This window comes from Neolamprologus brichardi, chromosome 15, assembly GCF_056152115.1.
Source record: "Neolamprologus brichardi isolate AB-2024 chromosome 15, ASM5615211v1, whole genome shotgun sequence".
In the NCBI taxonomy this organism is placed as follows: domain Eukaryota; kingdom Metazoa; phylum Chordata; class Actinopteri; order Cichliformes; family Cichlidae; genus Neolamprologus; species Neolamprologus brichardi.
In genome coordinates this window covers 38,806,858-38,832,500 of record NC_142118.1, presented here as the reverse complement: position 1 = coordinate 38,832,500, position 25,643 = coordinate 38,806,858, and the positions used below count along the sequence as shown (strand labels likewise).

Here is a 25,643-nt window from a genome sequence, read left to right as displayed (position 1 = left end):
GCTTATGTTCGAGGAGCAACAGAGATAATTGGCTCTGTCTAAAAGTTTGATAATGGGTCTGAAACGGTCACTGTTTACTTCAAATATGCAAATGTAGCCAAAATAGCCAAAGAGGTTTATTTTTCTAAAATGATTTTGACACATTGTTGCTGTGCGGTGCACGGTGATACATGAAAGCTGTGTCAGCAGCAGTTTCATGTTTTTGTCTTTAGCAAATCAAATAACAAACGTTCACTGCAAGACAAAACTACAAGCAGATGCACCGAAAGGTTGATTCTGTTCATCTGGACGTCGCCTTCTCATCCTTCAGGTTTCCACAAACTAATAATCAGTACATTCGCATAATGACTGAAAGTAGCACCACTGACTAACAGTGGGTCAGTTTCATTATCATTTAACTGTCATGGCTATTGATCAGTGGCCATGAGTGGCGTTCACAGAGAGTTGGGGACTGGCTGCAATCACAGCATGTAAGATGGTGCTACAGCCAGGTGTAGGTGTCCTCTATATTTGTGCTTTCTTGACCCGCAGACAGTCCTGTTCCTAAACGCGAGTCTCTTTCGGAGTAGTAGGGGACAAGGCCATGGGGTTTTTTCTTCTTCCATCATTTATTTTTTCAGTTTTTTAGTTTAATGCTTGAATCTTGAGCTGGAACAACTCAGCGGATAATTACTCAACCCAAATGGTGCTTGGGTAGGTCTCACAAATGGATGCAACTGTCCCCCCAGGACTGCTTTGTGGTATCAAAGGGACGTCCTGCTAACCCTTTAACTACAAAGCTGAGCCTACATTATCAATGCCGTCCTCAGAGCGAGGCGAAGAATTCGGTTTGCTGACAGAATTTCTGTTTCTGTTACCAACATGTACTGTTGGCCTTTGTACATATTCAGAGAGATGGTTCACCTGCTGCTGCATAATGGCCCGTTTGGCCGGATTAATCCAATATTCATGCTGCTTCATCTGTTTGTGGCCTTCCACACTGATATCATGACACAGATCAGAGGTTTAATGATGGTGATGAGAGAAAATTGGCAAGTCGTCCTCTGAGCTGATAATATCAGCACAAGCAGACTTAGATGGGTCACAAAGGACAACAAATTACCCCACACTTTGGAATTTGTCAGATATCCCAGAAGCATTTCATCTGTTTTTGGTTAACCCAACATCAGAGGATGACATGAGGAGAAGCAGCACATACTGAAGCTGCAGGGCTTTTGTGGAAAGGTAAAGTTTTAACACGTTGGTACGACAGACTGATTGAATGTAGTAAAGCTCCTCCCATGTTATGTTTGACCCTCATGTAATTGGTCATGAAATCCCTCCTTTATCAGGCTTGTTTGCCTAACAGACTAAATGAATAATCTAGAAGCATGTGGGGTATTTGGATGTGGGTGTTCGTGACACCCGGTGGCAGAAAGCAGAACAGCATGGAGGATCTCGCTGCAGCCACTCTTGGGAAACGTTTACGACTTTAATTGAAGTTTGATTGTGAAATGTTCTTCAGGGCTGCTGATTCCTTTGCCCGAGGCGAGAGAGGTGAAGGACAGCCCCAGGCAGCGCAGTGGCTCAAGGGTTTTTAAAACCAGTCCATCTCCGATCAGCTTAATCCAAGCTGTAGGAGGCGCCCCCACGACAGGAAGTAGCACACCCGAGTCCACCACGCCTACTGGCAAAAGCACTCGCCGCAGCTTCTGGGACATACTGGTCAGTTACTGGCTTTCTACGTCAGCATTTTGTGATCATTTAAAAAACAATCGTTACTTTTCTGCACAGATCCCAGTGCTTATTGACTGTTCGTCTAGTTTCGACAGATCAGATGTGTTAAACAATCTGAAGTCGTCACAGACGTATGAAAGTCAGCATGTTTCTTTCCCTCCATCAGAGTAAGCCAGACTCGGCCGAGCTCGGGAGCCCCAAGACGACAGACGACATTGTGCAGGAGAAAGGAGAGGAGGGCCGAGCAGCGCGGCGCAGACACAAGACGGAGACTGTAAAGCAGCAGTGGAGCCAGGACAAGACGGTGGCTGTGGAGCTGGAGCAGACCCAGAGGTGGGACCCACTGAAGCCACTTTGAGTTATTACTGCTGAACACTAACTGCATCAGGAAGCTGGAAATCATAAAGAGTTTAACCTTATGCAGTCCTTGGAGGTAAACGTGGGCTGTGCAGTTCCTTCTTCTACTTCATGTAAGAGTGTGACATAGCAGGACCAATCATTATTAATGAAAGCTGCACGACACATTATATATGCAGCGTTTCTCCTGTGTGGCCCTCAATCATATATTGGCCCCTCGGGTTCATACTTGGACATTAATGCTTTGAGAGCCGCTTGTTTAAAGCGCATTAAAACTTTATATCGAGAGGAAAGCACGAAGAGCTGAAATTATTCTGGTCTGGTTTAGAAGGTGGTCAAATTTAACCTCCTGAGACACAAACTCCTTCATGGCATTTTTAATTTCTCTCTGCTGTTTAGGCTGAGTGGATGTAAAAACAAAGATCTTTTTACCTGATGTAGTGTCTGAGAAAAATGAGATCCACATATGTGGACGCCAGGTCCTAGCAGGTGGGTCTGCACCATGTATGGAGAAAGCTGGTAGGTGTAAGCTGCTGCAGTCTTGCTGGTGGCTCTTCAGTCTCAGGCTGTACAGATGCACACAGCTGCTGCATCGTCACCGTTTAGCTTCACTGGCATTTTGATGCTGTTAGATTATTGGCTGCTGCTGTGTTTGCCTTTTGGACTCAACAGTGTATTTACAGGTGAAAGATACCCGCTAATGCTAGCAGGACTGGTTAGCAAGTTGCTGTGACTGACAGGCTGTTAGCTGGCTCATGTGCAGTTGGTTTCACAGTCAGACGTCTTCCAGCGCGATCACGATGCCTGTTTTCAGAAAAGGCTAAGACAGCGTGATGCTTGGAGTGGGCGGAGTCACAGTACTGTCCACTTCATATTTAAAGATTAAATATTTTACCATCTATTGTAGTGTTGTCATTTCTGTCTTAAATATGGAGCTGAGAAAGCAGAATCATACCTGACCACCGCTGCATCACTGATGGCAACAAGCCTTTAAACCACCAAAGCAGGTTTTCTCTCTGCTGTGAGTCCCATAAAAATGTGTTTTAATGAAGTGTGGGGGGTTTGTGGCTGTGCAGGAGGCAGCTGTCTCAGTTTGAGGAGGGAGACGCAGGCACTCTGGACCCCATTTACCAAGATATCTGCCAGCCATGGATAACTTTCATGGCCAAACTCGGTAAGTTTTATCTCTACTTTCGTCCAGAATCTGAAACTTATTTGAGAAGTTGGGGGTTTATATTCTGTGAGCTCTCACACTCTGCGTTACTCTCAGGTTGCCCCTCCATTCAGCAGTGTACAACTAAAACGGCCTCACACTTCCTGCTGCCGTCCATCTTGGCAGAGATCGTCAGTTTGGTCAGCTCGCTGGCCGCCGACACAACAGTGAAGACGTTTCGAAAGACGAGGTGAGTTTTTACATCATGACTTTCATGATCATCACTCGTACCTTCCCAATGCTGAGAGCAATAAAAACACTGAGTTGAGATATTTTTTGTTGCCGAGGTGCATGAAAGCTGTTGTTGTGCTCTGACATTCAGAAACTCCTCAGCTGAGACTCTTCAGCTCAAATGTCGATTGTTGCTTCCAATGCAAACGACATTTCAACAGCTTTCATTCACTTTCATCTCTGCAGCTGATGTTCCCACTGCGTTCTGCACTTACTCATCAAATGGCAGCTACTTTCAGTCTCCTCATGCTTTCAATCATTTTGACTCTTCAGCTGAAATTTGAATGACTTTTATTGGTTATAAGTCAAACTTGCTTTCATCTCTTTCAGTGCAGCGAACAAATTGTTCTCAGCCTTCGTGGCAGCCTGCTCATTAGAAAACACTGTGAATAAGAAGTGTGCGCTCTCTGGAGCCAGACAACGTCTTTGTTCCTGATTGTTGCCACACAGATACCAAGTCACTCGAAAATCAGTCCTTTAGACACCTCAGACATATAATCAGTGAACACGACTATAGACACAGTTTTACCTCATAGATGTGAAGTTAGGCGCTGTTTTCGGGTTGTTTCCGCCCCCAGTTCATCCTCTGTCAGCCCTTTTATTTCTCCTGCTTTACAGCAGCGTTTATTGTGATTGGCTGCCCCTCACAAACTAAAGGTTTGAAGAGCAGCTCGTGTTGGTGACGTCTAGAAAAAACTCTTAAACTGAGGATTTTGAGCAAACAGCTGCAGCTTTGGGTCACACTCAGAAACACTTAGACTGAGCTCAGGGGGCCGAGCAGGTCATCTACTAATCAGAAGGTTGGTGATTGGATGCCTGGCTGCTCCAGTCTACACGCACAAGATACTGACCCCAGCTTTCTCTCAGCTTCATCCACTGGAAGGCATCCAATGCACTTAGCCATAGAAACAGTGCTTCTGTGGGACGTGTTGTATGAAGCAGTTAGAGAGCTCAGGTAGAGTAGAAGCCATATCTTTGGAAACTGTTAACAGGATATTTACCGTACCTGCTGGGCGCCCTCTGACTGCACACTGCCATTAAAGTCGTTCAGCTCTATAATATTGCACCTGTATTATACTTTTTGCAGCTGCCCCACATCTGGAGACCATTTTGTGCCGCTCCCTCTTGGCCAGAACCTCAGCCAACCACCGGACGCTGTGAGGAGCTTCATTCTCATCGGCCGCAACTTCCATCAGTGGCACTACAGCACAGAGCAAGGTAACCGCCGCAGTACCAGCCGTTCACATCAGCCCCTTACTGCCTTCCCCTCTGTACTGCACAGGCCATGCATCACTACCTCGACTCCACTGTTTTAAACAACCCATCATGGTTTTTCCTTTTTCTCCAATTCATCAGGAAATCAGATTATTTGATTAGAAATGAAGGCTGTTCATAGATTTGTGCAGCCCTGATACAGATGTAGTGAGTGATGAGTCTTGAACAGCTGTTCAAGTACGAGTATATCAGTGTCATATGTTCAAATGACACATTGTTGGATTTATATTTGATCATCTACAAAGTAGCAGAATTTGTAGAATAACTGTTAATTACTTCATCTCCCTCCTGCTTAATTACAAACAGTTGACAGATGAGCAGAATCGAGGCCAAACAAAACAAGATGAAGGTAACAGTGAGAACGAGCTGCAGCAGGACGGCACAATGCAAAACACAGTATAAATGTCAATAACAGGATAAAAGCATTTAATGAGAAATGATCAAAAATAATTGAAAAGCAATAAACAGGCTTATAAAGACGATGAGAAAGAGAAAAACATCACATAAAAACACATAATGTGTTGTTGGTGGTTCTGAGCCTGTTATGTGCTCGAGTCATTTGTTGCTTCTAATGAGCTAAAATGACTCAATAATAAAGTAAAAGCATGTCAAATAAAAGTCCAATAAACACATTATCCTGTGATGTTCTTTGTGTTTTCTCATTATTGTCATCAATCACATCTCAGTCTGTAGTTCGTCTCATGCAGCTCAAAGAGCTTCACAGACTGAAAAGACGACGATGAGACAAACAAACTGAAACCAAACAGAAGCTGGAATAAAAGGACGTTTTAAATAAAAGTGCACACAGAGGTCGTCACTGATTGAAACATCAATGAGAATTAGCCCCAAGTCCAGTGCTGTGGTTCTACGGTGGAACAGGAAGGAACGTGCGCTCCCAGTTTGGAGGAAGTTCATGTTAACGTCTTGTTCATGAGTGGAGTGGGAGACAAACAGTCAGACAGTCCATCCTGGTGAGAAAGAGCTGAGTGTGAGATCGATGCTCTCAGCTTCCTGGTCTGTCTGCAGTCCTACTCATGGGTGAGACGACCATGGGTGTGTGGGGGGGCACCGCCCTGTCTCACCCTCAGAGTGGGTGAGTAACTTGTCCATGGGGTAAAGACAAGCAGCTGTTTGATATCGAGCCAACTGAGGTTGTTTAGGCGTCTGACCTGGATGCCTGCTGGGGGAGGAGTCTATGGTTGACTCGGTAAAGCTGGACCATGTGCTGCAAACATCTCCACTATAAGCAGCAGAGGATGGAAACACAACAAAGTTACACAAACAAACAAAAAAGAAACTTCCTGGAGAAAGTTGATTAAACATCATATAGTTGAATAAAATGCTACGTTATAAACTGTAGTAAATAATCACCAAAAACTAAAAAGCCAAAAGAATAAAACTATAATTTACATATAATAAAGTAAACAAACAAAAACGATGGCTATAAAACATAAACACAGTTTAATTTGATATATTAATGTAACTGTAGTATAGTTTATATCTTATGAGTACTTTCAGGTGTCCAATGAGTGAAGTCTGTTTTTGTCTCATGCTGAGCTTCTGTTTCTTCTGTTTCTAGTTTTTTCTCATTTATTCGACTAAAATGAAGTTCGGCCTCGTTTCTGTTGATTTGTGTCGCAGCAGCTAATCACACAAAGCTGCTCTAGTGAGAATATTCTTCAGGTGAAGCTGTTATATTAGCAGGAGAGGCTGGTACAGACCTGTCTGCAGCATGTTGCTAACACTTAACACCATGAGTCGTGTGGAGGAGACGCTCCGTGTGTTTCCTGTCCAGCTTTGAACGTGCTCTGTCCTCGCCGCCGCCGCTCTTTGATTCTGTGTTTCTCTGTCATGCTCGCAGCTCTCTAACATCTGTCTTATTTTTGTTTGCTTACATCGGTTTGTGTCGAGCTGTGTTTCACTGTCCACGCCGCCGTGCTGTTTGTACCTCCTCTGTTTACCCACAGAAGACAGTTCAGATGAGGAAAACAGCCCAGTGCTAAATAGGTTCACACGTAAGTTTGCTCCTCAGCTCAACAACTTTCATGGTTATGGGATTTTTTATGGCTGCGTTTTGTCAATATATTGTTTGTTTGTTTGTTTGTTTCTGCTATATTATCAACAGCTGAAATATATGTGTAACCAGCGAGCTTTCACAGAGAGCAGAGTACGTCACATGTTGACATGAAAGTCTCAGTGAGTCAGTGTGATGAACAGATGTTAGCGTGTTCGCCTCTTCAGTTAAACAGAAGTTTTACTTTAAGACCTGCAGTTTTGTAAAATCCATGATCTGAATTTAAGGCATTAAAATGTCTTAAATTCATTTTTAATGGGTCTTAAAAATTTTATGAAATTTGTTTTACATTATACATAAAACACGACTGAAGTTGCTTCAGTCGTGTTTTTAAATGTATTGATCACCCTGTAACAAAACGGAGCCGTCATAAAACGATAACCACTGATGCTAACTATGTAGCCTCATCAGTTAATCAGACTAATTGTTTCGCTGTGATAGCAAAGTTTTTAATGTGGACTGTATAGAAAACACGGATCTGTTCATGTGACGTCCTCTTGTTCATCCTCGAGCTACGACTGTGAAAGCCGCGGGATACTCGATGCTCATTGGCTAACAGCTCGATCATAATTTAGAAAATAAATGTTTTTTTATTTTTGACTCCTTTACAATCAGACTTATTTCTGCAGTTAGAGTTTCTCCTGCACTGGAGCCCATGTCCGGTTCTGATTACACTACATGCACCACGTGTTGGACCTTTGAATTCAAGCGTTTTCGTCCTTTTGCTGAATCAAATTGTTCAGCACAGCCGCTGTTTGTGGGAGTTTCTGAAGTGTGACTCTGTAATAAGATGGCACCATTGCAACAAGTCAGTCTGTCAAATGTCTCCCTCCACTACAACTGTAAGTGGCATTACTGCTGCGTGGACGTCTTCAGGAAGTCCAGCAGCGCGAGCTCACAGACCGTGCACTGTTAAAGCACGTGCTGGCCTAACACTGAGGCGTTCATATCAAACAGCTTCTTCTGTAGTAATAACAGCTGCAGTCATGAGAGGATCAGCTGATCGTCCCAGATTGCAGGTGCAAACTTTGAAACTGAATTACGAGCTTCCTCACAGTCCGAGCAGCTCAGGACTCTGATGCACTGACACTTTACCAGTATTGTGAGAAACACTCGTGTCCTTTATGCGTTTATGATGTTAGCGATTATTTTTTTCAATAGTTTCTCCATAGCTTCAGAGTTTGGATGAATATCACTAATTTATACGTCTGAGGTAACAAATAAATAACTAAACCTCTGACAACACGTAAGCGTGCGTCTCTGCCACAAACCAAAGTGAAGTAAAACCAGCCGTGACTTTGTGTCACAGTGACGAGGAGAATTAAACCCACACATTGAGAGAAAAGTGTACGAGCTGTGTGGTTGCACTCATAAGCTTTTATAAAGCTGCAGCACCAACAAGTTTAGTTTAAGCGCACCTTAAATCATCTTGAAGCTGAAATGCTGTTCGACCTTTCTGTGGTAATGACATTACTTCATCATTCTGCGGAGATATCACGCCCGCCGCTCGCAAACGGGTTTAAATCGGTTTTAAATGATAACCACGTTTCTTCACTCCTGATAATCAAGCCAACGCGGTTTTTGTGTGAACGCTGTGATGTCAGAAGCAGCATCACAGTAAAGCTTTCACTCTCAGTGAAACCTCAGAAACCACAAAACCTCACAGGAAGTGAAAAGCCTGCGAAGCAGCTGCCCGGTACATTTGTGTTTAAAGTTATGTTCGTCTGACAGTTCAGTAAAGATTGTCATCAGAGTCGGGACTCTTTGTTAAAGGACACGACACAGCCTGCTGGGCAGCTTTGTGTTGCTTTGCTGTTTCACTGACTTCCTGTCTTTTCTGTCCAGCTCATAAAGGCTTCCAGCGCTTCGATGCTCTGGAGCAGAGCGACTCGCTCGGTCCGAGCCAGGCCGGGGTGGGAATGGCTCCTCGCCAGCGGTTCCTCTTCATCAGCATCCTGGACAAAAAGGTGATTTGGGATATGGAGGCCTCTGTGTACTCTGTATATCCCTCAGGCCGGGCCGAGAACAAGATCCCAAAGGGACCTTTTGTAATGGCTTTCAAATACATGAACTTGTCCTGAGATGTGTTTTTGTCAGTGGGTGCTTTACCAAATAAAGACGGTGCTCTGACAGCGCATGTGTATAAACTGCCTGCAATAATGAAAATGTGTGACATATAAGCACACGTGCCAGGTTATTAGCCAAAGATCTGTTTTGAATCCTCTACGTTTTAAACCTTTATTAGTGTGTTTGAAGCCAGATGCTGTCATCTTTCTGTAAAGCACATTTATTTTGCCTATGTGTATAAATAAAGTTACCTTGAACCTTCTGATATCTAAATTTCTCTGATATCTTTTCAAAAAGGTAGCACACATCTCCTCATTGTGCTTCATAGTTAAGCTGTGGAATTATGTTTCTAAGTACAAGTCTTTAAAACATAATTGTAATGCTTCACCATTGGTTCTCCAGGTGACGCTGTACAGCTACAACTGGTCCGTGGATTTGGGCGCCTCTCTGAACCGCGAGCTGGTGCGTCTGGTGAAGTGGCAGAATGCGCGGGCTCATGTTGTCCACTGCCTGTTCAATCAGAAGATGGGTCTCTTCCATCACTACTGCTTTTCCGACGCTCCCATCCATGAAATAGACTCCAAGCAGGTAAAAACACGCTGGCACAGTTTGTAATGTGGTGTGTTGTAAGCAGGCCGACAGCAGTGCAGGAAGAAAAGCATCATGGGAATTGTTAGTTATTTGTGAGGGACGTTGTGTGATGTCTGTACACAAAGTGAGTCAGAGAGAGCACACAGAGGATTTCAGCAATGAAGCACCATTTAGTACATAAACTGTACCTCAAAGATGGCCTTAACTGGTTGCTGAATGCACGTTTTAAAAACAGGATGACGTCACTGCGTCTTAGGTTATGAGCAGGTTGTCGTCTTATAAGTAATCAGTAATCAGATTTGGCACTCATGCCCACAAATAAAAAGCTTACTACCAGGGTTTTAATAGTTTTGCAATTTTCATTAGTTTTTATTTTTATTTAGTTTTGACTTCAGATTTTCAATTTTATATCAGTTTTAATTAGTTTTTACCAATTGTTTGCTAGTTTAGTTTTTATTTTTTTGAAAATCCTTAGTTTCAGTTTAGTTTTGATTAGTTTCAGTTATAGTTTTAGTCGTGTTTGCAATAATTAAGTGTAACAAAATCCCAGTTTCATCATATCAGTCATTCTGCTCATCCTTGGGTATGTTGCTATTCCAGCTACCATACTGCACCCTGGACAGGTCGCCTGTCTGTCGCAGGGCTAACACGCAGAGACAGACAACTCACATTCCCACCTATGGGTTCTTTAAATAAATAAATAAAGGCAGATGAACAACCATTGATACCAGGCAACTATAAAATCTATATCTTGGCCCCAATGAGACTATTAACTCTCGCAGCACCGGGTGTTCGTAATTTTGGTTCAAGTGAATTGATAAACTTTTTGAAGGTAATTGACTCACACAGTTGTGTAGATATCCCCGTCCTGTTGTCTCGGGATGCATCACGCTGCCTTGCCTGGGGTTAGCTTCTGTTTCTGGGGATGAGGGTTGAGTGTGCTCCCTTACCTTCTCAAGCTAAGCTAGGTTAGCCTTCTTGTGTGAGCTTTTCAAGTGCACTTTAAGGTTTGTGGGATTTTTTCCCCTTTAGAAATGTCCCTCATAATTTGTCTGTTTCCACTACAAGACACTTGCTTTATCCAAAACACAGTCATATTCAAAGTAATCCCAAATTGGACTCTGGCTCCCGACTTTTCCTGACATGATTCTGCGCGTGGACGGAGCAGCGACACAGACGACTCGACTAACGTGCTGCCACCTGCTGGCATAATGAGACACAGCAAGAAAACAATCTGGAAACTAAACTTCATTTTCACCCTTGACTCTTGTATGACACGCACACATCAATGAAAACTAAACACATTTTTGCTATAAATTCAGTTCATTTTAGTTCGTTTTGTGAACACTCATTATAGTTTTAGTTAGTTTTCCTTTTTTGTTTTTATTTTTATTTCCGTTAACAAAAATGTTTTTTCACTTCTAGTTTTCGTTATTTCGTTAGTTTTCGTTAACGATAATAACCTTGCTTACTACATAATTTTTTTCTGTGTATAAACAATGTACTTTTTGGTGACCCCTGTTTTGTTTACATACACGTTACCAAAGTCCGTCTCTGAGGATACTTCATGCAGTCTCCTTTAATATTTACAGGTCACAAAATGCTTTGCTGGGTAGATTGCACTACATGACTGGAGCGCAGCATCAAACTGTTAAACTGTACAGTTGCACACTTCCTACAAAATCCAGCAAAACGTACTTTACGGTCCAGTTACCCCAGCAGGTATCTAGTAGCTCAGTCTGCCCTCACCTGTCTGCCCCATCGATTCTTAAAAATAGAGATCAATGCATTTTTGATACAAATCTGTTGATATGCTTTTTGACCATTAAGCACTGACTTCATGTTTTAGCCCTGGAGATTTGTTTTGGGTTCAATATCGCATACTTTATTCTAACTATATATATATAACTATATATAAGTAGGTAAAGTGTTCTGACAGAGGAATCGGTTCCAACTCCAGTCATACTGACTTTATAAGAGAAGCTGCAGTATGGACTGAAAGTAGTATTCGAGGATTTGATTTGGAAGCCAGGGCGTATTTTTTATTCATGGTATTTCAGCACCTGCTGAGTCACCAGCAGCTCTCTCACAGTCGGTGCTGTGCTTGTCCTGCATTAGAGAAAGAAAGCAGGCAGCTAACTATGATCAGCCATCATGTGTTCACATGTGGTGACAGCAAATGACCAGTGTCACACTCACTGCAAAGGTTCTGTGGCATCAGCGCTGTGGCAGGCACCGCGTGCTTCCTGTAATGACACGCTGTGTTAACTGAGTTCTGCAATGACAGACGGGCCTGTGCCGCTCAGTTATTGTGCAGCTGTGGAATATGATCTGCACAGGCGTGTTCTTCATATAAAACATGTCAGACATGGTCCTGCCACAACGATTGCTCTGGGAGAATAATCACAGCCTTCTTTCTTTTCATAACAGCAATTTAAAAAATGACATCAGAGAAACCTTAGCAGCATTTTCAGGCTCCCCCCCTTAGACCTCTTGTTTGCAGTGTGCTGAAACACCTCAGACTTGCTTCTACAAGGCTCGGCTGCACCTTCTGTTTCTGCTGCTCTGCTGCATCTGGTGGGGAGCTGGTGAGGAGAGCAGGATGCTAGCTCAGGTGGAATCAGCCTGGGAGGGTAGCATCTGCACTCGCACTGTCACAGGCGGCAGCAGCTCCCGGAGCACACTTCATGCAGCTGTTGTATCCCGAGGAGGAATTTGTGCGACTCCCACATGGATGTTGATGTCATTACTTGATCCAGCCTGTTAGTGGTCCTCGTGCTATTTCTGAGTTTCAGTGACGACGTGTCACAGTGATGTGTTTTCATCTTGTGCTATGATACAGTAGTTGTATAGAGAGCTGCAGGGCTGCATCTCTGTGGTTACAAAAAGCTGATGGAATTTGAAAATCGTCGTGGCGTATTACAGTAAATAAGCATCATTTATGATTTTTGCAACATGCACACAAATGCTGATGTTAGGCTATGACAGTTGTGGTCGTGGGACTTTAACCACCTCTTAGCATGTACGTTATTAGCCCGAGAGGTTTATTCTGCTATGAATAAATGAAAATTCTGCTATGGCTGCTAAAATTAGCAGGAAAAACAACGGAGAGCACGTCAGGGATGACGAGAAAGTGACAGGAGTAAATCCGTCCCGGTCAACCACCCAAACATCAATAACAGGAACCTTATACAGCGCTTCCCTATACCCGTCGAACTCCCGCAGGCACAAAGAAATTACGGAGGCTATCACTTATCACCTGACCAAAGATATGGCTCCATCAACACTGTGCAAAACGAGGGATTTAGGAGAATGATCAACACCCTAGACAAACGCTACACAGTGCCGTCCCGCAACTATTTTTCTATTGTTGCACTACCTGCTCTATACACGCAGTGTCCAGCAACGGTGGAGACGCAATTTCAAGCAGTACAACATTTTGCAGCAACGACAAAATGTGAGACATTTGTTGTTTTTATGTTTATTTATTGTTTTTATGTTCAGTCTCAACTGTTACGAAGTTGATGTGCAGTTAATAAGTGCAATAAATATTTATACTGGAAAAGAAAATCGTGAGAGAATCGTGATTCTCCTTTTATGCAACATCGTGCAGCCCTATGCTGCAGCGTGCAAACTGTTCTCAGTTCAGTCCAAAAAGATTTGCGATTGACATGCTGTATGAATATTGGCAGGCAAAGACTGTCACTGAATGCTCTTCCATATTTATGCCACTTGCAGCTTCATCAGAGCTCGCCGTGGCTCGATCCAGCTTTGTTTTCTGTTTTGAGTGTCTCAGCAAAAACTGCTGGACACCCTTTATTAAATATGGAGTTTTGGATCAATATGCAGTTGATGGTGTTGGCAGCAGAAACCAAAACAAGATTTTTCAGCCACACGACTAAGCTTTTTTATTCTCCTTGATTATTACCCTTCTCTATCTGCTGTCTTCTTCTGTTGTCCGGATCATATCCTGGAAATATAACCCTGTCACATCAGCGGCCTTGTTTTCCAAAATGGAAGACTTAACCACCTCAGTGCAATTTAGCCTCTGTCAGTTTCCATTTATCCTCCTCGATTATTTATGATCCTCCCTCACATAGAGGGCTTTGGCTTGTAGGTTCTATAGTCTGCTGTGCCGCCTGTTTAATAACTGTTTGCAAAGCATTTTTTACATCTTGCCTCCCACTCTCACACATCAGCTGTCACACCAGCTTCGCTGCTCTGAGGACAGCAGTGCAGAAAGGCTCCACTTCCACAGCTACTGATTGATTTTACAATCTTTTTTTTCCTGGTGGGATGGAGGGAGTGTCATGTGTGATAGTGCACTACAGACGGCTCGAGAGTTGGGCGACTAAAAAGGCTTCTGTGTTGGAACATCTGGAGAAATGTAGGCAGAGAAAGCAGAGAGACGGCCTCAGCGCCTGCTGCTGAAATACAAGAGACATCATGCAAATGATAAAGCCGTCACGCCACAGAGGTCCTCAAAAATCAATTAAGACTAGCTTCGTGCAGCATTAGTGTAGATAGAACATTGATTTGTAATCTGTGATGTGAGGACAGTTTATCAAGCTTAGTTTGTTTACGGAGCGCACAGATGTGAACCTCACAGATGTGAACCTCACAGATGTGAACCTCACAGATGTGCACGACTACTGTATAAACATGAAAAAGGATTTGAAGAGACGTGAAAAAGGAGGAACAGTCAAAAACTTTTATTTAAATATGGTCTAACCCGGCGGTCTCCAACCGGTTTAATGTCAGACAGACACGGACCGGCCTTTAAGGTGTGGCGGATAAATACAACAACATAAAATAAAACCTGAGCCTCAACTCTCGCGGCCCGGTACCAAACGACTCACGGACCAATACCGGTCCACGGCCCGGGGGTTGGGGACCGCAGGTCTAACCTTGTGACGAATGGATTCAGAAACCCTCTCATATTACTTGAAGGAGTGATTATTTAAAAAGCTGCCACCTCATGTTGCACAGCCATGTTTTTCACGTCGTCTTTTCAGAACAAGAACTTTTGAATTGTTTCGTTTAGGGGACATCTGTAACTGTAGCTATAAAAACAAACACCTCTGTGAACAGGCCCCCTGCTGGTGGTGATAAATGTGAGGAAGAGTCCTAATCTGAGCCAAAGCGCTGTCCACGCAGACTAGGCCCAGCGACAGTGGGGATCGAGTATTTTGGGATCATTCGATTAAACTCCTGGAGGAGATGCGTCTGTAGAACACTAAGCGACGAGGTCTTTGGTGACTGCTCTGCTCTTCTGGCTCAGATCGGGAGATAACTGTTGGATGATTAGCATACAGTACTTAGCCTGTTGGCCAGCTTGTTTTCTAGCATGGAGAAGTATCCAGAGAGCAAAGAGTGCCACCCTTCCTCCACCAGGTCAAGCTGACCATGGTGGTGTTTAAATAAATCATGTAATGCAGTTTTAGTTTGAATGAAAGTTCAGTAAAATCCAGCAAAATGTCAGCACAGTGTGAGCAGAACAGACTGAAGCAGGGACTTATTAGACCCCGCTCCGCAGCCAATGACACCAAATGCCCTTTCAGTCGTCTCCCTGTGGCCAATAACAAAACAAGCGCAAAGAATAGAAAGAAGCAAACTTTTCCTTTCCCTCCGATGGCCTCGCTCTTCATCACGGCATTACTAATGAGTGCGGACAGAAGGCAGAGTCAGAGCAGCAGAAAATTTGCCTGAACAGAACTTCATCTGTCAAGGTCCTGATGAGAAGCAGAGGGAGCACCAGTGCTCGGTTTGACCCCCCAGCCTGTGGGCATGGTGCAGCCAGCACTGCCACACGAGGGGCATCTGGGCCCTGAGCTGCTCCGCTGAGCAAACTCCCCCAAAAGCTCCTGTCAACAGCAAAAAAAGAAGAACAGACAAAATTAAAATACAGCGCGGCGACTGTAGCACGTCGCTGCGTCATGTGATAGAAAAATGCAAATGTGCTTCCTGTCTGTGGTCATCCTCACTGTTGTATCCGAGGCTTGAGCAGGTTAAGGCAGAATTAATCACCTGATTAACACAGACTAAGTAAAGATTTCATGTATTAAACACTTAAAATGAGTTTAGCATATAAAAAACACAAGACCTTTCCAGATTATTGAGTTCCCTCTTGCTGCTTGTGAAATGACGTCTTTGTGAAGGACTTGAGTCCAGACTTCTCTTCTGCTGTCTGAGTAATGACGCCCAGCAGTCACCACCACAAACATCAGATCCTCCAACACAAGCTCCTCAGAAGGAAACCTGTGGCTTTAAACACTGCTGTGCTTGGCGCAGATATAAGCTAGGGGTGGGGGAAAAAATGGATACTGTGTAGCATGGTGATATTTTGTTTGCTAATAATGTATGGATACAGGGACAGCAGAAATCGATACTTTGTTACAAAAAGGTTTTTGTGCTCTGACTTCAGAGCATGTTGATCCTTTTTCTGAGCAAGAATCCTGACATTCCTTCACTGTCCAAATGTGTTTCACTTGTTTTTGGCAGCAATAAACATGACAGTTTACTTATTTTAATTTAAGACATGTTTTATTTGAATTAAGTTTAAAACTTTATTTAATGTAAAATTATATTTTGTTTTAATTTACTTTCAAATTCTTCAGTTGCTGAAGGGGCTGCATAGTTTTCATAAACTGCATAGTTCAGAATAGCTATAATTGTACCAGATGGTTGATTCAGTTAAGTTGGACTAGACTGTAATACAAACCGTTCAGTTTGTCAACAATAAAACTGAAATGAGAGAAAGACTGAGTGTGAGACTTTGATATTAGAGAAAATGAATATTGATAAAGTTTACCTTTATGTACAGAATCTGAATATCACAAAATATTTTTAAAAATTGTAATAATATCGTATCGTGGGATGTATGGTGATTCCCACCTCTAATATAAGCTAGCATTTGCTAACAGTAGCCCGGTGAAAGCCTGCTTGGCCAGACAGGAAACTGCGATTCACTCGACAACTATGTAATAAAAGTGTTTCTGAGGTTACTCAGGAAGTATTTAGGTGCTAAGTGAGGTGATGGCGTCATTAATTATTGAGTTATTCTCTATCTTGATCAGGATCCCAACCCATTCCTCGGTCCCTCCATGGAGCCTGATGCGTTGCTGCGTAGCGCCGTCCCTCCTCTGCCCAGTAAGGAGCAGGGCAGACTGGGAAACTCCGGTCGAAGCCTTGCTCCGCTCCACTTTCCCTCCGAGCTGCTTCCCTTTGATGAAGCTCTGAGGGATGTCTGCACCATTCGACCTTTGATGGACGGAGATGTGGTGGCTCGACATGGCAGCCAGCTGTTGGAGATCAAAGCTGCCGAGCGACGAGGTGAATAGTTCGACTTGTACATTAAACATGATGTCAGTTTGAGAAATTAATGGCTTTGTTTTTATTCTTACAGAATTAGAGAAGCAGATGAAGATAGAGAACCTGTTCGTGACCTGGCAGCAGAGGTCAGCACAGTCCAACATGCCCATTTCAGTAAGTACTTTCAACAGTGTTCGACCCTTTAGAGCCGGTCACTGGGGTCACACAGGCACTGCAATGTTCTTTTAAACATCTGTAATTCCCATAACTCATGAACCAGACGCTCAATTGAAAGAATTTCCTGAAAGCAGCGGCTCAGCAGGGTCAACGTAAGTAAATGTAGCCTTAAAGACAGCTGTTCCTATAATGCAGCCTGTGGAGTGAGGGATGCAAAACACAAGAAGTTAAAAGAAGAGCCGCACACGTGTTGTTATACTTTCTGAAAAGCCTGCCCCCTGGTGGTGATAGTTTTAGTTAACGTTCATAAAGGGGAATCACAAAATGCACCTTTAAGTTCATAACGATGTTGGATATTTAAAACATAAACAACAAATTGGATTTGACCAGTAAATTCTTCCACTGTGCCAGCAGCAGAATCTCAGAGCTAAGTGCTCTCGACTAACCCGGGGGAACAGCGTCTTTGAGGGGCTTCAGTTACAGCTCTCTCCTCGGGGAAATCACTTTGTATCGCCTCGTTTCAAAGTGGGGAATATCCCAGCTAATTAAAAAGGTTTCTATCTGACACAGTGACATCTCGAGAGGTTACACGGTGGCATTAAATTTACAAATTTGATATTTCAGCTGTCACCCACATGGTACTCTTACTCGAGCACATCCAGCAGGAGGTGTGCAGCCTGAGCGGAGTCAGTCAGGGCAGGAGCCGCGTCCAGTGCAATAAACAGGCTAAACTACCTGTTGGCTGTCATTTGAACGCTGATCTCCTGCTAAACGTTCAGTCTGGTGTCATCTTTGATGTTGCTGTGGTCTTTTATATCACTGTCATCCCACTTGCAGTTTCATACTTTCACCATTTCAGTAAGAGTTACCTTGGTTGTCTCTGCAGGGGACAGATTTGGAGACTCTGAAGCAGTCGTCCCGCCTGGTCCACTACTGTGCCACCCCTCTGCTCTTTGACCCCGTCTTCCGCAAGCAGATCCAAGAGGAACAGATTATTCAGCCTCTGGAAAAGGTTTGTTTTCCGTCCAACTAAAGGGAAAGTTACTGGCAGATTCATTTTCACTTTTTTTTTCATATAAAGACTGAATATAAATACAGTCTTCACTTTCTGATCCTGTGTTTAATGTTCTTACTTCATGGTAAACACTCCAGGTTAGGATACCTCTGTTTTACATTCATGGTAAATGGTAAATGGTAAATGGCCTGTATTTGTATAGCGCTTTTACTAGTCCCGCCTAGGGACCCCAAAGCGCTTTACACGTCCAGTCATCCACCCATTCACTCTCACATTCACACACTGGTGGAGGCAGCTACAGTTGTAGCCACAGCTGCCCTGGGGCAGACTGACAGAAGCGAGGCTGCCATATCGCGCCATCGGCCCTTCTGGCCAACACCAGTAGGCGGTAGGTGAAGTGTCTTGCCCAAGGACACAACGGCCGAACCGGCAACCTTCCGATTACAAGGCGAACTCCCAACTCTTGAGCCACGATCGCCCTCATGCTCATTTTGATTTGAGGATTTGCTTTAACGACGACACAGAAAACATCAAATATTTAGACTGAGAAAATTGATCATTTTGGTCCAAAAGAGTCATTTTCAATTCAACGGCAGGAAAAATGTTTAAAAGATTGGAGCAGGGCGACGTGTAAACAGTGTAGCATCGCCTCTTCTTTTAACAACAGTCCAGAAACAGACTTGGAGCTGAGGAGACCAGATGCTGGACCTTTGGAAACGAATTCTGTCGTTTATTTTGGTCCCTTTGTTAACTTTACGCACAGCTGAGTGAGGATGGGCAATTCTCCGTTTAATCCATTTATTGTGCACAGTTACTAAAGACATCTGAGAGCATCATTTGGATTTCACAAAAGGTTTTTCATATCATTGAGATCCAGTTTGTTCTTTCTATATAACCTATGAAAAGGCCTCAAATACTCTGAGAGTGAGCGGTTAACCCTTTAGCTGAGGAAGAAAACCTGCTGTCATATTAGTCCTGTTAGTCATCTGTCATTTAGTTGGATATAAACCTTTAAGAAGATATTTCACTGAGACGAGATCCTGAAACAAACTCTTACTGCTTCCCAGAATGCATTTATTCGAACACACTGCTAATTGTTTCCACATTAAAACCATAAATGAAGCTATTCTTTGCTCTGGTGCTCCACACGTTCATGTCAACCAATTATTTTTGCAGTAGCCTGAAACATGCGTTGAATGTGTTTCTGAATGAGCCTTGGATGCAAGGATGTAAGACCTCTGCAGTGTTTTTACAGGAGACTCGGAGGACTCGTCTGCTAATAAGTGATGTAGTTTACATATCAACCCCTCTCCAGAAGACTAGTTTCTCTATTATGGTCAAAGAGGGGATAGATAGTGACTGATGAAGTTAGTTAATTGTAAGTATTTAAAGCCTTTTTAGTTTTATTTAACAACACAATGAAGGTTTTAGAGGAATTTATTTCAGAGCCTGATGTTTCCTAAAATATCTCAGTCTGGCCCCGAAGTGTGTGACTAGATTTCTGTCTTTAACAACGACAGTATCATGTGTGCAGCGTTCTTGTATGTAGTCTTTGTTCGCTGTGGCGTTCAGGCTGCTGAGCTGTACATCCTGTTTCATTACCACCAAATGTTTTCAGTTGACGAAAGGTCTGCAGACACTTCAGTTCAGCTCTAAGTGTTTGCTTGGGCGCATGTGTTGCTCTAAAACCTGTACATACTTTCCAGCATTGATGGTACCTTTGCAGAAGTGCAAGCCACCAGTTCCAGCCGCCTTCTGAACTGATAACTAGCAGATGGTCCCTCTCCTCGTTGGTCCAGAGGAACTAGAATTTCACATTCTGCTTCATCTGATCACAAAAGTTTTCCATTTTGCCTCAGTTCATTTTAAATGAGCTTTGCTTAGTTGAAGATCATCTTCTGTGCCGTTCTACGGCTCACTCAGCTGTTTGGAATGAACCCAATTAGCTGCAAAATGCTCCTCCGGCTGGTTTACCCCATCAGCCTCGTGTTGCTGTCATGCTGACAGATGAGGAGGGGGCTGTAGACACCCGACTTCCTCAACATGACCTCAGCTGCACAACGAGAAATGGTTTTTCATGAAAGAGTAAAATGTCTCAACATTTGATGTTTTCTCTGTTCTGTTGTGAAAGAAGTGTTGATTTACATTAGGGCTGCCACAATTAGTCGACTAGTCACGATTATGTCGACTGTCAAAATCGTCGACGACTGATTTAATAGTCGACGCGTCGTTTGAAGCTTTGTAAGATCACAAAAGACGCAGGAATAAGTAGTAGGATTTAAGAGTGTAATAACGGACTGAAACAGAAGATGGCAGCACTGCATGTACAAGGATGCCAGCTGCCGTTAAACCCCGAAGAAGAAGAAGCTGCGTCCCAGAATTCATAGCGCAGCCCTGCTCAGTTTCCAACAATGGCGGCAGCTAGTTAGTTTTAATATTACTCTTATTATTCTTTCTGGGTCACAAAATAAACGTTTAACATATTTTCAGGCGAGAATGTAGCTGTGTAAACCTCAAATATCTGCTCAGTTTATCAAGACACCACATATTTTCAAAAGCGCTCCGACGTTTTCGGAGACTGTTAGCCACTAGCTCGATAGCTAGCCGGGGGCTAGGCTCACTAGAGCCGTGAGAACACCGGACTCCCGGCTAATCGTTTTCAAACCCACCGCTGTCTTTCGCTACTCAGGTTAAACATATATAAGTCACTTAGATAACTTAAAAATGTTATTGTTTGGCTTTTTTTTCAGTATTTTATTTGTTCCTGAGTAAATCGGTTTGGCTGAGATTAAAGTTATAGTTTTTACACAGCTGAATAAACATCAAGCAGACAGCTGATTATCAGAAGTGTGAGATGCTCCAGAATATACTCCGGTGTCCTGTTATATTTTAGATAGCAAGGAGTTTATTAAACTTCACCGAAACAATCTGCAAATTTCATTAAAATTTAATAAACTATCATCTTGTCTTTATTTTTAGTTAGCACATACTTTAAACACTTCAAGCTGTAAGCTAATGATAGTTATATAAGAGCAGATGCTGCTGGTGCAATAAGCTGTACGTTTTATGTCCAATGGATGATGATCTGATTAGTCGACTAATTGCAAAAATAATCGGTGACAAGTCGACTATCAAAATAATCGTTTGTGGCAGCCTTAGTTTACACAGCACTCCAGCATGTTTTATGTTAGTGTTGTAATTTATTCCCTGGAAGTTCCTTTCAAACCTCAGGAGGACGTTTTGTAGGATTCCAGCTTCTTTCATCTGGAAAACATCACAATCTGAGTGACTTTGGTCATTTTCAGTACAGGAACATGTTGTATGTATGGAGCACTTTTTTGTGGTAACAGGCTTCAGACAGATTTTGGGATGTGGATCAGTTTGTGACTTTGTGATCTCCACGTCTGAGCCCCGGTGCTCCTGCTTCCTGTCAGAGCTGACAGCAGCCGCCTGTCTTTCTGCCTGTGTGCTCTAACTCTGCACATGTCGCTCTTTTCAAGTTAAACATCATCAAAGTTCAGATGCTTTTCCCATTAATGGTGGATGGATCTGCATTATTCTCCCACGGCTCAGACGTACGGCTACTTTTTTCCATCAGGCTCAAAATGAAAATTGTGATTTTCAGTCATCTTTTAGGATTTTGTATTCAAACATGGTTCATTTCTTTGGTATTCAGGCCATGTGCACTGTACTATAAATTCTTCTGAAATTGTGTGTGTCAGAAAAGGCATCGCTCCAGCGATTCCACGGCATCAGGTCGGGACCGGAGCTACAGCACAGACTCGGCTGACATGCTGCCCGGCCGACTGAAGGAAGAGCCCTGGCTGCTGGAAATTTCCAGCACCTTCCTTCAGCAGTATGTCCAATACCTGCAGAGCATGGGCTTCATTTTGGTGCAGGTCCGGCCTCAGTCTCCAGCTCGCAGGTGTGTTGGATGTGTGCTTTTCAGCTGTTGTTTCCAGCCTTGTAATGTACCCCCAACCCTCTCAGCACCTGTGCACCCCCCTCGATGAGTCCACACGTGTTAATCAGAACTTTACGTTGAACCTGGGCTGCTTGTTCTTAGATTTCTCTTTAATTTAAATTCAAATTCAAATTGTATTTGTCACATACAGTCATACACAGTGAAGTGCTTAGACAGCTGCTCGTGACCTAAAATAAAAGACTATGAATGAGATAGGAAATAAATATGAAAATTAAAATAAAGGGTAAATTTTATAGCTTATTTTTTATTTATTTTTTTAAACATTATGTTTATTGACTTTTATATTACAGAACAAGCAAAGAATAATAGTACAGTTAACATGAGATTTATATTAAAGAACATAGTCCCCAAAATAAACAAATATAAATTAAAAGAAACAACAACAATAATAAAAATAAATAAATAATAAAATAAAATAAAACAAAACCAATGCACAGCATGGGTAAAACAAACAAAGCAAGACGCGAACGAAAAATAAAAACAACAAAAACAAAGAAACAGAGAAATAAAGGGTAAATTTACCTGGGAAAGAATAAAATTAAATATAAACATTAAAGTTAAAAATAAAATAACTCTACAACAAAATACACAATATAAAAATATATAAGAATATATGAATAAATGTAGAACAATAGAGCAGCTGTACGAGTAATAAATAATGAAAGAAATGTCCAGGGTTGTGCATATTTAAGGTGATTTGATGCATTTAAACTGTGACTGTCTGATGGCAGCAGTTAAAATAATGTTTTCATGTGTAAGTCCATATTTATGTTTGATAAGAATAAACACGTTTCATAAACTGTTTAATTAGTAAACGGCTGTTTTTCTCCCTTTTAGTGTGTAAATGTAAGAAAATCAGGAATCATTAGTTTTCCTCCCGTCCTCCAGTCTCCTCTCGCACTCAGTCATGCGTCATACTTGTCTATTAGTCATCTAATTGCATATGTTCTGATTCTCCTCTGACCTTTGACCTCCATCCACTGAGGGAGGAAGCCTGAGCGTCCTGCCTGCTGTCACTTTCTCAGTCTGTGTGTGACTCGCACTGAATGGTCTTCCTGCTTGGATCTCTGCTGCTGGCTCTCTATAACCCGTTTTTTTATAGTTTAAGCAGATCTTTACTGACCCTGTCCCCCACTCCACCCCCACCCCCATGTCCTGCAGCATCGCCCGCGCTCGTGCTGCCATGTTGAACTCGATGTCATCAGAAGGCAGGATGTCTTTTTCTTATGTGAAGCAGAAGAGCGAGGACAGCCCTAAGGTTAGTGTTCACCTTGAAAATGAATTTTATTCTCCAAACACAAAACTGGGGGATAAAGTCAGACGCTGCTGAGGGAGAACGGCTCCAATGAATTTCTAATGTGTCAGTAAAACTAAGTAAAGTCGTCAGCATCTCCAGAGACGTGTGTTTTCTGCCACAGTCATGGTTTGAGCTGTGGAGAGGCAAACTCAAGGAAGACTTGGTTTTGGGGGTCAGACCTCATGCACGCTGAGAAGTTTACAGTTTTAGATCTTTCTGTATTTTTAAAAAACAGATGCGAGTTCCCAAAGACGGTGTAAACATGTGGAAAAAGACTCCAGCTCTGCTTCAGGGGGTCGAGAAACTGTTTTGTTTGTATTCAGGCAGTGGTAACCTTTTCATTGCTGCTAACTTTAACGAGTTATGGCGTGTAAAAAGTTCCTCTGTGGCACAACTTCAGCACCTAACAAACATGGACGCTCTCCTCGATTTAACTGGAACATCAGTCTGATTCACTGGTTTTAAAGTAGGGAACAAAATGTGACACAGGTTCAAATATTGTCCTTTCATTGTGTGTATTTATTGTAAGTAATCACACTATTTAGGCACCTGCAGCTGCACATAATCAGACACAGTAACGTCTTATTGGGTGAGACTAACATGCTCACCTGTACAAAGGCGCTGCATCCTGAAACGGGCTACAGGGAGAAGTTTCATCACTTGTGATCCTGCAACAGCAGGCGGGAAATCCGGATCCCTTCTGTCCCAGCTTGTAATGATGTCACCTTCTATGTCATTGCTATTTGAACATGGAAACTACAGCCAGCTACGTAAAAAGAGAAATGAAAAAGATTCACAGTGACAGATTTTACACTATAAGCCACACGCCTGATCATCTGTCTCTTCTTTACAAAGGTCTGAATTGCACTTATGCACTGGACCTTTCACGCACTGCAGTTATTGTTACCTGCATGGTTTGTTGGCTTTGCAGCCACACTCGTCTGTGAGAAGATCAACCTGACCTTCACTCACTGCATCAGTCAGAAGTTTGTGCCGTGATGCTGTCCAACACATCGTTGCCTCCCTCCATGTCTGCAGATTTACAGAGATGCTAAAAGAAAACTTTGCTTTTAGAGTAGAAATTAAGACCTTTAAATGTCTCCTGAGTGATGTCACAACATCAGCTCATGAAAGTTTATTTGCTTTATTTATGTCTGAGCTGATCCACAGCAGGGACGTCTGACTGTATAACGATCGAATCCAAAACAAAAACATAACGCCAAGTGAAGCTGTGCCTACTGTGACGACGCATGCTTCTTGCAACAAGCACGTTGGCTGCACTGGGGCAGCATGAACCTGACGGACGTCTTTGCAAAGGTTTGATGAGCCTTCAGTGAAACAGCAGAGAGACGGCAGATGCTTCAAACCTGTGGAGAGAGCAGCCACTCACTTAATAAACACAATAATCATGTTGGTCAGCTTTGAGGAGCTCGGTAGCATAGCTACGTTTGGTGCTGCCCCCCCCTCCACTGAATGCTTTGTTTGGATGCGCCCTGGTGTTTCAGAGACCACGAAAGCCTCTGTGCACAGACGGAGGTCCACACCACATATGTGCATGAATAAGAGCTAAATCCCATTAGGCTGAGATGACAGCCCTCACGTTTATATCAGTCCTTTCCAAACCTGCACAGCAGTCAGTCCACACAGCGGGAACAGCAGTTTGTTGCTTGAGAAACATTTAGTTACAATAAAGAATATTTACCATTGCAACATTAGTATTGATGAGGGTGCTGGAGGAGTACTATGCTACACATAAAGGTGGTGCGCATTTAAAATCTTAATGTAGAGTTTAAATCATGAAAAATGTTACAATTACAAACTGTGACTGTTGTGACCTTCAGACTGCGGCGTCTGGTACCACCGCGTATCACCTGCAGAGGGCGCTGCCAGGAGGAATCGTGCTGATGGAACTGGCTTTTCAGGTGAGCAGCGCTGTCCTCACTAACACACTATATGTGCTGAAATCATAGTAGCGTGATTCTTTCAGTTCTTTGAGGCAGGCGGACAGTTTAGTTTAGATAATGATTAAAAATCTAATGTGATGGTTAAACATTTAAAGGGATGATGGGTCACAGCGGTCAGCGGCTAACTGCTGTTCAGGTCCATGTGACGCTGGTGGCGTTTCCAAAGTTCACAGTTATTCCGTTCATCCTGGAGAAATCCGAACGCCATTCTCAGCATTTCTAACACTTTGTTTGTAGTCGTGTTGGTTCCTCTGCTGCAGTGTTGAAAGATGCTAAAAAAGGCAGCAGTGAGAAGAGAAGAGGTGCTGAGCAACTTCAGATAAAAACGCTGAGCTTGGTGTCACTTTTCACCTTGCTGTCAAATTCCTGT

General features: G+C 43.0%; 1 protein-coding gene across 3 annotated transcripts in view; it reads left to right on the top strand.

Annotated features, from left to right (window-relative positions):
- Positions 1-25,643, top strand: part of szt2 (SZT2 subunit of KICSTOR complex) — a 118,411-nt gene that overhangs the window by 68,109 nt on the left and 24,659 nt on the right. For all 3 annotated transcript variants that reach the window (XM_087852907.1, XM_087852906.1, XM_087852905.1), the window contains exons 52-65: positions 1,505-1,704; positions 1,883-2,049; positions 3,150-3,247; positions 3,344-3,476; positions 4,605-4,735; positions 6,760-6,807; positions 8,712-8,833; positions 9,336-9,521; positions 16,601-16,856; positions 16,930-17,009; positions 17,899-18,024; positions 21,750-21,952; positions 23,174-23,270; positions 25,151-25,231. In XM_087852907.1, coding sequence (XP_087709033.1) covers positions 1,505-1,704; positions 1,883-2,049; positions 3,150-3,247; positions 3,344-3,476; positions 4,605-4,735; positions 6,760-6,807; positions 8,712-8,833; positions 9,336-9,521; positions 16,601-16,856; positions 16,930-17,009; positions 17,899-18,024; positions 21,750-21,952; positions 23,174-23,270; positions 25,151-25,231 — 1,928 coding nt within the window. The remainder of the gene's footprint in view (positions 1-1,504; positions 1,705-1,882; positions 2,050-3,149; positions 3,248-3,343; positions 3,477-4,604; positions 4,736-6,759; positions 6,808-8,711; positions 8,834-9,335; positions 9,522-16,600; positions 16,857-16,929; positions 17,010-17,898; positions 18,025-21,749; positions 21,953-23,173; positions 23,271-25,150; positions 25,232-25,643) is intronic.